The 11,282-nt window shown below is 37.0% G+C and overlaps 1 protein-coding gene across 2 annotated transcripts; it reads left to right on the top strand.

The window, feature by feature from the left end:
• Positions 1-503: 503 nt before the first annotated feature.
• Ube4A (Ubiquitination factor E4A) lies at positions 504-10,671 on the top strand. Of its 2 annotated transcripts, XM_053753698.2 has the most exons (17): positions 505-702; positions 1,162-1,369; positions 1,738-1,869; positions 2,211-2,374; positions 2,700-2,879; positions 3,321-3,473; positions 3,723-3,891; positions 4,198-4,336; positions 4,865-5,053; positions 5,356-5,526; positions 5,855-5,978; positions 6,544-6,689; positions 7,218-7,367; positions 7,705-7,948; positions 8,362-8,524; positions 8,731-8,935; positions 9,437-10,671. In XM_053753698.2, exons 2-17 carry the CDS (start codon positions 1,210-1,212, stop codon positions 9,585-9,587), a joined length of 2,640 nt encoding a protein of 879 aa, XP_053609673.1. In that variant the 5' UTR covers positions 505-702; positions 1,162-1,209; the 3' UTR covers positions 9,588-10,671. The 2 variants fall into 2 exon arrangements, with proteins under 2 accessions (XP_053609672.1, XP_053609673.1); XM_053753697.2 differs by having other exon boundaries at positions 504-1,369.
• Positions 10,672-11,282: the final 611 nt, after the last annotated feature.

Raw genomic sequence — 11,282 nt, 5'->3', positions numbered from 1 at the left:
ACTACGTTGATCTACAAACACTTTGCTAAAACTACATATATAAAAACATTACATGCTAGAACTATGATATTCTATGGAAATAATAATCCATGCTCCATTGATTTGAACAGTACATGAACAGCAAATAACTTCTGTTGTTTGACTTATTGTAGACTAAAATTCATAATCGACAGCCTGCTTTTTCCCACTGCTGGGAATAGGCCTTTATAATCCTAATAATATTATAAATGCGAAAGTTTGTGAGGATGGTTTTTCCAGCATGGAAAATATACTGGACAGATTCTTATGACATTTAGTACACGGGTAAAATATAACCTGGAATTTGTAAGTTCTGAATTTTTTCAAAAGAAAAATAATAGTGACAAATATTAATTGTGAAAAATAAATAGCTCTCTCTCACGCTAAAAATCGACGTTCGGACTAATCAATAATACAGTGTAGTCGACTATTTAGTCGTTCGGTGCGTCTCTCTGTGTGTTTAGTTTGTGAGTCGGTCGAATCAATGTCATTGTCAACTAGACTGGAAAATTATCATGTCATGTCTGCTGATAATCCAATTTTTATTTCATACTTTAATATCTCCGCAGATTTTGTAAAGAAAATCAATCATTTATCAAGCGTTTATTGGTTGAAAAGTTATGAAGTTCAAAGAAAACTAATCAACGCTGCTGAATTGTTGTTTTATCGAAGCTAATTAAAAATGTGACTAGTTTTTCTATGAAGTTATTAAAATTTTAGAATAAAATTGTTTTCGTCATGTCGGAACCGAATAATCCGTTTGCGGGTTTGATAGGAGTGCAAGCCAATAGTTCTGAAGTTGAAAATGCACCTTTAGAAATAACCACAAAACAGTTACCTGAAGAGGCAGTTTTGATAGTAAATACTGTTGTCGAGAATGTTTTCCACTTTACCATTAACCCAAATGCTGTGGAAGGACGTTCGTCCTCTGATAAACAATTAGTGTATTTAGAAGAACTAGCTGAGGCTAATAAGCCAAAAATTCACATCGATCTAGAAGCACTTGAGCAAGCTTTATTTGAACGCTTGCTTTTGCCTGATGTGGAATCTTGTGTCATCCCTAAGGCTACCAAGGTGTTTAAAGAACATGTAATCCAAAAACAAGTGTTCCCGTACTTATTTGGTTCATTACAAAACTTGCAGACTTATGAGCATAGCAACTCTGTAATCATCAAAAATGGAATACAAAAAATGAGAGAGTTAGTATTCAGAAATGCAGTAACAGCTCTAAAACAACCAGCTCTTTTTGAGGACCAAGACTTTTCAATACAACTAGTGGATCTGTTAAAACATGTTGATCCTCAAAGCCATACATTTTTCTTAGATATAGTCAAATCTTTTGTGGAGTGTGGTAAGATTTTTATTATATAAAATACTCTTTGACAGTTTATCTATTCTGGCCACTGATTTTCATGAGAATTATTAATACACTTTATTTGTAGTATAGGATATAAATTATATAACACCATTTATTGATATTATTACCTAGTATGCCAGTTCCAGCACTAGAGCTCTGATTATCCCTTTCTGAGATCATTTCATCAAGGATCTATTGATATCAGTACAACTTGATTTATTTATTTATTTCACCAAACTTAATCTACCATTACAGAAAACATATTTTAATACAACAGGTTAACCTTTTATGTATAACATATGAAATTCTTAATCATCATAAACCACAACATCACAGTTAGCTATTTAACATAATTTTTTTAGGAGACAATGACACCCAGCAACAATTGAAAGACACAATGACACCAGTGCTGCAGAGGATTCATACAGATGTTAACAAGTCCACTTTGATAAATCTGCCTATTTATGTACTGCCATCTATTCATCTGTTTGCTAGTAAGTATGCATACTCATTGTTTCATTAACTATACAAAGTAAAAAAATTAAAGTAACTAAATTGTATCCAAAATCCCAGCCCATCTATGATTAAAATTAAGAATCCCTTGACTGTAAAAAATCAAGACACACCACATTACCTATAGTCAACTATATAACCTATAGCTGCCTGGAAGGGATCTCCCTTAGGAATTAACCTCCTAATAGAAATCTCTTTAACTATAAAATTTATTCAGTTAATTATTATAATGTTAATAAAAGTACATATCATGCTCAGTGGTTGTTGTGATAATTTTTATTTTAAAATAAGTAACGAATGCCTAAACTCTTTCCATTTACAGGTAATACCCATCTAGCCCCGATCCTCATGGAAGCTTGTGAACCAAAATTAGAAACAAAAGGGATACACTATCAAGACTCAGTCATTGGTGCTCTGCTAAGTCTATCTGTTTTGCCGAGGACTGCCACATCTCTCCATGAGTTCTTTGATAATCCTATGGATCAGGTAGTAACTCCTTCTTACTTCCTGTTAAAGTTTCACATATGTCACAATTTACTTATTCTTGAAGAAAATTTTGTCTGAATACAGACAATTTTAACCAGTCCACATTTAAATTTGAAGCAGTCTGAGACTTTAACTTAACTTATAAATATAAATGTTCTGAGCTAGACCTTTGCTTGGGAGTCAGGTATAATAACTTGGCTTCATGCCAATATCTTATTTACTATATATTATACCTGACGACAAACTTGGCCCAAAAATTAACTTTTAAGAACAAAAATATTTGGGCCAAGTATAAAGTACTCAATGTGTTTCTTTTAAATTCCAGGGTGCCATATCACTGATTGAAACATCAATATGGAATGCATTGTCACACCTTTCCAACAATATGCACAAAATATTTCTGTCATTGCTCAAAGGAGGACCTCAGTTAAAGAACCGTTTGTTGACATGGATAGGGAAATGCCTGAAAACAAATGTAGCTAGAGGGAAGTTGTGGAATGTACAGGTAAATATGTAATATTTTGACTTTTGAAAAGCAATACTTTTAAACTGCATAGTTCCCATCTGTGCCAAAACTATCTACTAGTATATCATATAATATATCATGTCTTTATTTCTAATGGCCTATGTACAGACATATAGAGTGAGAGTATAGCCCATATAGAGTGTAGCTCAGATTCTGGAAACTCAAAGGCCTGGAATGGATGAGATTCGGAAATACTGACTGGTTACTCGCCCATATTCTGAGAGTATGAATAATCCAGTCTTCTAAATAATTCAGTCTTGGACAGAATTTTATAATTGGTGTGGGAGGAGAAGCAGAACATATTCTATGTTTTTCTTTCGCTCCAAGACCAACACATAGCAATGAAATGATTTTTTTTTTCTCCTCTCAAAATGAAACATTGAAATTTCGCGACCAATTACAACCTTTATTTATGAACAGGCAGGAGAAATAAATGCAGCGACATTGAGCTGTGTGTCGGACGGCTTCATGTTGAACTTGGGCGCTGTGCTGCTGCAACTGTGCCAGCCATTCTGCACGGCCCCAGACGATCCTAAGTCGCTAAAAATTGATCCCACATACCCTGCTGTTCCTGTAAGTGTTCATGTACTTTTTTATATAATAAGAACATGCTACACCCTCGGGCTTTGCTCCTGTTAGATATAAATTAATTTACCTTATGTGCTAATCCAGGTCATATTCTAAGTGTGTACTAAATTACATCAAACTATCAAACTCCGTTCAGAAGATAATGTGTTATTGAGTAAACAAGATCTCTCTGATGACAGATGTAAAAAACTTGTTACGCCTGGGAATTTGACGTTTTCTATTTTTTTTATGCAGCCAGAAGAATGTGCAGCAAAGTCAGTACACCTGGACTGTTTGCACGGTGAAACATGTCTGCTGCCAGCAAGGGAGGATGAGAACGGCCAAGCAGTGATAAGGCCTACTGCAGAAACTTACAGCTTTGTCACTGAGTGCTTCTTCATGACGCAGAAGTGTATTGATTTGGGTGAGTTATGTATTATGTTAATATCAGAGATTGCACCCTGGGATTTGTTCCCTTGTGAGTTTATGATCGAAACGTAAGCCACGATAGACATGATTTTGTTTGATACTAAATATAGAAATACACACATGTTATTATAAACAAAATAACATTTCAATCAATATTACAACTGAGTTTAATCAAGTCTCTTGAGATATCAGCTAATTCTGTTTGTGAGTATGTGTGTTTGAGGCTGCTAATCTCCGAAAGTACCGAGCCGAGTTCAAAAATTCAAAGGTACATTATCCAAGATTTTGTATCTACATTCAGGCGTTCGTGTATGCGCGGAGAAGATGTGGCGCACGGGACAGGATTTAGGACGCGCTCAGCGGGCGATGGCCGATGTGGCCGCGGGCGCGCACCACCTGCTGGAGCCCATGAGGCAGCGGACACACCATCTCATGACCAGGTATACACATCGCGTAGAACAGAATAGCAGAATATTGTACATACAAAAAGTCTATCTTCGCTCCACATTTTATTTAGTCTCCACAAGGTTTTTTATAAAAATAGGTAATAGTCTAATAGTGTTCACGACTTATACAAAACTTTGTTAAAGCGTGTCATATAACGTTCGGATCACGGACGTTTGTTTGAAGATTTAAAATATTTAATGTCTGCTGTGATATAAAGTACTCTGTGTGTCTCCAGGTCATATCTACCTGAGTTCATAGAAATCTGTGTAGTAGTTTTTGCAAAATTTATCATCATCTGGGTCATCATAGAAAAGACGTCTGTGAAAATAATCTGTAATTATAAGTTCTGGCAAAACGGATGGAAACATTTATACAGTTGCAGATTCGGCACACATTCTTTCACATCCGAACACTTGCTTCCCCAACCTTCTTTGAAAAAACTCAAAAATCAATGCCTGGAAAATTTAATTTTTCTTTGTTCACATATATTGAAATCCCATCATATAATATGATATTGGCAGGTTCGTCAGCCTCCGCTGCGCCCTCCACGAGAAGGACATGCTGAGCAACCTGACTCGCCTGCAAGCCACGACCTGCAACTGGCTGGTCCAAGTGGCGGTCCGGACGGACCCCGGCCCGCAGACCTTCGCGCCCACCACTGTGGTGCCCGTCACCATGCCCATACACACCCCCCCGCCTGATACTTTAAGGTACACTACATTTTATTTCGTTCAGTGTCCAAAGTGTAAAATGGGAGAATGACTAAAACTCCGCTGTCGGAATCTTCACCGTGTAAATACCTACATTTAGAAAATACTGAAATTTGAATTTTATTTAGCGCTACGAAGAGGGAGAGCCCCTTCCCACAAATCGCAGCCGCCCTTGATAGATTTTCTCACGATTTCAATCAAGACTAATATCATATAGAGAAAGTAATTGTATTTTTGACCCGAGCGAAGCCGGGGCCGACCGCTAGTAAGCAATAACTCGATAAGAAATTGTATATTTTCAGATGCATTCCAGAATTCGTATTAGAGAATATAGTGGTACTGATCACGATGTCGCGGCGAAGCGACGGTGCGATCAGCGAGGAAGCTGACATCGCTGGTCTGCTGCGGCCCGCGTTGTCTCTGGTGCTCACCTTCATGGGAGACTCCACGCGCACTTACAACCCTCATTTGAGGTTAAAGAGATTACATTATTAAAACATCCATCTCAGGATATGAATATTATATAATTAAATTCGACGATAAACTGTAGTCGGAAACCTAAAATCTAAAAAGAAGGTAGTGTTTATAAGTTTATATACATATAGATATTATTACGAACTCGTGAAAATACACGAAAGATGCGGCGTAAATGAATAAATATACAGACACCGCAATACAAACACATGGTGAAAGGTGTGCCGATTATCTGTCACACTAGTTTTTTCTTCACTGTCACACTATCTAGTATGACGTATAATACCTAAGTGTCATATTATGTCCAATGCGAACATAATTTTCCAGAGCGCGATTAGCGGAGTGCGTGGAGGCCATGTTGCCGAACCACCCCGACGACCAACAGCCCCTCAGCAGCCTCGCGTCTTTTTCCCGCGAACAATTGTTCAAGGAGCACCCTCACAGATTACAGGTTTTTTTTAAATATATGTTTCACTTGTTTAACTTTGTGACAGGTCACAATTTTAAAGACGGCCTTGTAAATCCGCCTTTTACATTTTTTAATACGTACGTATTACCTATGTAGTTAATACATAAAATGTAGTCATATTTTACAACATCATAATTTACGACAATGATTTTGTTGTGCCCAATAGATAACTATAAAAATCAACTATAAAAACTTATAAAATCAATTATCTAGTAGTTTTTTTTAGTTTTCGCTAGAATTGATAGCTAGTGCAATTCTGAGGGTTGGCCGCCTTTTGAGTGTATAATTTAATTTTCATGTTTGTAACTGCATGTTTTCTTTATGTGTAACTAGCGGCCCGTCCCGACTGCGCTCGGGTTTATAAAATTATACACCTTCCTCAGGAATCACACTATTGGTGAAAATGAGTGCAGTAGTTTTTGAGTTTATCGCGAATAGACAGACACGGTAAAGGACTTTGTATTATAATAAGTAAGGGTAAAGAGTTTTGTATTATATCATGTAAGTACATAACTATATTGTTATTTTAAATAATTATAAATTGCAGCTAGTGCCGTGCCTGCTGGACGTGTTCGTGGGCATCGAGATGACGGGCCAGAGCGTGCAGTTCGAGCAGAAGTTCAACTACCGCCGCCCCATGTACCTCGTCATGGACTTCCTCTGGGGCCTCGAGGAGCATAGGGACGCCTTCACGTATGTTCTCTTTATACACTTGTTCCAAGATTTATCTCTCATCTTTGCGTTTTCCCGATTGTGTTATCACTAACCTCAGTAGACCATTAGGATCATCATGCTGGATATGTTCAATGGACTCCCACACTCTAGAGGTCTCCAATTCGATCGCCGGTCAGGTCAAAATGGAAAATTATATTTTTCAGATTGTCATGTTGGATGTTTATCTAATGTACATTCGATAAAAGAAATAAAAAGAAGTTGTAAAGATTAATCTCGTTGAGTTTGGTTGACTAAATGTAAATTCCATAATACAAGTATCGAACTTACTGTGTATGAATAATAGAAAAAAAATCTAAATAAATATAGCATAAGATTTTTTATGTAACTTATGTGTCTTCCTCCTTATGAACCGGTGCAAATGCGCCGATCAACTATTGTGTCTAGATTCACCGCGGTCGCCGGGCTAATTGTGACTTGAACAATATTTTGCAAATTGGCTATTTTAAAACGTGAATACAACTATTCGTGTTTTATATGTATTTCTAGACGGCTGGCGCGAGAGGCGGAAGCCAACATGGAGGCAGTCCAGCCCCCCATATTCCTTCGTTTCGTCAACCTTCTCATGAACGACGCCATATTTCTGCTCGATGAGGCGCTCACTAACATGGCACAGATAAAGACTTTGCAAGCTGCGCAGTACGTATAGATGTTTGCTAAAATACTATTTTATAATAATATTTATTCATACTAGATGTTGTAAGCAAAACTTCAATAATAGTAATAATAAACTTCAGTAGGTATAAAGTATGCTTTAATTTTTCCTGAATAAGGTCGAAAATCGTATGCACTCAAATTTATTAGGTACTAGTATTCATGTCAAGTCTAAAAACTAAATCTACATTTAAACTTCTGTGACCAACTGCACCTAAATCTAGTCGAAGATAAAAACGATATATATAGCCAAGGAAGACCGGCTGAACCTAGGTCTAACGTAAGCAGGCTACACCTAGTCATATATACAATAATTCGTCAGGGAAAGCGGTGCGTGGGCCAGCTTGCCAGCGCCGGAGCGGGCGCAGCAGCAGTCGACGCTGTCGCACGTGGGCACGCTGGCGCGCTTCGACAACATCCTGGGCCGCGACACCGTGCGCACGCTGGTGCGCCTCACCGCGCATGCGCCCTATGTCTTCTGTCATCCCACGCTCGTCGAGCGCATCGCCTCCATGCTCAACTACTTCCTGCTGCATCTTGTCGGCCCTAACAAGAAGAACTTCAAGGTTACTATTTTGTTGACGACATTTTTTTTCGGATTTTTATCTATTTCTTTTATTTCGTGTAAAATTCTTTATCAAGTGTGCCATAATCACTTAAATTTTTATTATTTTTCGCTAAGAAATGAAAGAAATTGATAACGATGGTGACACTATTATACACTACAAGGCGCCTTAATATACTGTAATAGTATGTTATAATGTCGTCCGGGGCTTAACGATTGATGATGCATACTAAACATGAAAATACTGTAATAAATGTAATGTCATATTATTAATTATTTTTAAATATGTATAATGATCGAAACGGAAAACCTCTGTTTATTTCTTCAAGCTTCAAAAGACCAGGCACACACGTGATGTAAACTCCTTAAGACACCATAATTATGATTAAAATTTTAAAAATCATATATTTCCAGGTGAAAGACATGAAGGAGTTCGAGTTCGACCCAGCGAGCACAGTGTTGGATATATGTCGGATGTACGTAGAGCTCGGGAATAACGAACGATTCTGCGGCGCCGTGTCCGACGACGGCCGCTCGTACTGCCCTGAACTGTTTACCTTGGCTGAAGCTGTGTTGGGTAAGAAAGAATCCAACTTTGAGATATTCTTTTTTGTTAGTATATTTAGTATATTTTTTTGTCCACAATGTTTACTGTGCCAAACATACTGTATCGACTCCAAATAAAGAAGGACAAGGGTAAGCAGTTATAGAAGTATAGTCTGAAGTTTACAGCCATTATGTTTTCACGATATACTTTGTAAAATTTGATCATTTCATTTTCAGTACGAATTGGCGGAGGCGGGCTAATAGGGTCGTTACAAGAAGTGGCGTCCCGCGTCAGTCGCCTCGCGGAACAGAAGCAACGCGACGAGGAGATCCTCGCCAATGCCCCTGAAGAGTTCCTCGACCCCATCATGAGCACCCTCATGATGGACCCCGTCATACTGCCCAGCTCCAGGACCACTGTCGATAGAACTACTATAGCCAGGTACAAATCTAACTTCTACATTGTTCATGATAGAATATGTAATGTAGAACTTTTTCTCACTTACATTCTAACAGAGATCGCATATTGGTTACATATATACAAAAACGGTTCCCACCAATCTAATAAAAATATTTGTTTTTCTTGTCACATTATACCAGTTATTTATGATGTTAATTTTATTGTATTTAATTTATTTATTTAATTACCTCAAACTTAAAGAGAGTTTCTTATCTGGCGATGTTTTACGGGATTTCGACTTTTTTCTATTAAGTTTATATTATTTTTTGTTTTTATTACGAATAAACTTAAAAATTACTGGACCGATTTTATATCTGTCAGAAGTAACATAGGTACCTTTAATTGTGGATGAGGTCGATAATTTGTTTCAGTGTAGGTCAAGTTGTATGTATGTACAAATGTGTGTGTACAATAGTTAATACCACTAAAAATGTATTTACATATCTGAATTTCACATTACTTGACTAATATTTTTTTTTACAGGCACCTTCTGAGCGACCAATCAGATCCCTTCAATCGCTCACCATTGTCTATGGATCAAGTGAAGTCCAATACTGAGCTCAAAGAAAAAATTCACGCCTGGATTGCCGAACAGAAGCAGAAAATTGCTCAAACCCAGTCTAGTGATGACTAAGTACTGAAATAAAAGACTTGTATATTACGCATATACTAGGCAAAGCTAGTATCAATAGTTTAATTTCTAGGGTGTAGATTTCTTATGACACCATTTTATGTAAGCACACAATGATGCGTATGATGGTTGCTGACATTTAATTACTGTTATTTATTTTTAAATTCTTTATTCAGTACAATCTACAATATCCAACAACATGATAAAACCACACCACAAAAACCTCGTAGGGTTTATCCGGGCATCAGCAAGTCGCTGTTATTATTAGGCAGGTAAAGAGTTATAAACTTATTCTTAAATGTTTTACTATTCAGTTCAGTTGACTTTATTGTTGAAAAACTCAAAATCAGACTGGGTTTGAAAGCGTTATAGGCGCTTAAACCATGCAATGGATTTCAATGCAGTTTTCACTAATATTTAGGTGTAATATACACCCGTGTGAACTGTCGTCAGTACCTATATTATAAATTGAATAACTTTATCTTTTGAAATTGTAAATATTATGTTTTATCTAAGAACGACGTGTGTGGTGCCACGTGTTTGGTCATAATTTATATTATACATGTAGTGCCGCAGTGGAAACGAGAGATTCATTTTACAAGGTGTAGGTAAAGTTGTATCATATTTAACTTTTATTAGAGACCGCATCGCGAAATATGTCCCGCGGCAAATTGTGGAATTATCGACAACAAATAGGCCACGTTGTTGTTGTCAGCAAAGATGTCGGCTGCGGGACATTTTCGTGACGCGGCCTCCTTAGTTTTCCGCTATGCTTAAATATTATTTTAAAGACTATATACTCTTAGACTGTATACTGTAACCAATATGGTTGTTTGACGAAAATTTGTACGGTATCGATCGAAATACACCTTTAGGCAATTAACTGGTGGCTTTCCTGTGGTCATGTTACGTTGGTAACGTCAGATTTCCTGTAATATTATAATATTTTAAATATAATTACTATATTGACGTTTTAAGTTTCGTTACATATCAGTTCCATAAGGTGCAGTGATTTTATTTTGTTAATTATATATTATTTTCCATTCCTGTTGTGTTATTTGATGTTCAATAAATCTTTTGAATCTAATGACTTGCGTTTTCAAACATACAAACTCTTCAGTCTTATGTTTCGTATCCTAGCATAATACGAGTGCGTGTGCGGTTTACTTATATCTTTATTCTAAACAATGAAGAAAAATGTGTATGTCCACAATGGGCCGACGAAGACTCCCGTGCCACAAGAGGTTTCATTCGAGGCAGTGACGTGACGCCGTGAAGTCCGAATTTAGCGTAAGAAAAGACCTAACAGTTTTTATGATTCTAGTAGGTTTAATGAAGATTGAAGATAATTGTATTTCTATCACATTTTATTGTACTGCCAAAAAGAAATAAGTGGCCATTATTATGTCGCATTATATATATAACAGGTGAATTTTCGAGGTTAACGAAGACAATAGTGATTTTATTACCCGTATTTATAAATAATATTATTAGCAAAGGGTAGTTTTTTTATGTATTTGCTTTTAGAATGGGATTATTATTCCGATAGATTTAGAAAGGCACCGCGCGCGGCTCTGATTATTCCTGGTTGGGGATGCCAGCGCAGCGCAAGGCTCGATCGATCCTTCGGGGTCGGGTACCATATCACCCTATATATTCCCATTTATCGATGATGGTTGAAATGATAAAATAGATAAA

The sequence above is a fragment of the Plodia interpunctella genome, chromosome 13 (assembly GCF_027563975.2).
Source record: "Plodia interpunctella isolate USDA-ARS_2022_Savannah chromosome 13, ilPloInte3.2, whole genome shotgun sequence".
In the NCBI taxonomy this organism is placed as follows: Eukaryota; Metazoa; Arthropoda; class Insecta; order Lepidoptera; family Pyralidae; genus Plodia; species Plodia interpunctella.
The sequence above is the reverse complement of the archived record's forward strand: the minus strand, read 5'-3'. Positions and strand labels throughout refer to the sequence as shown.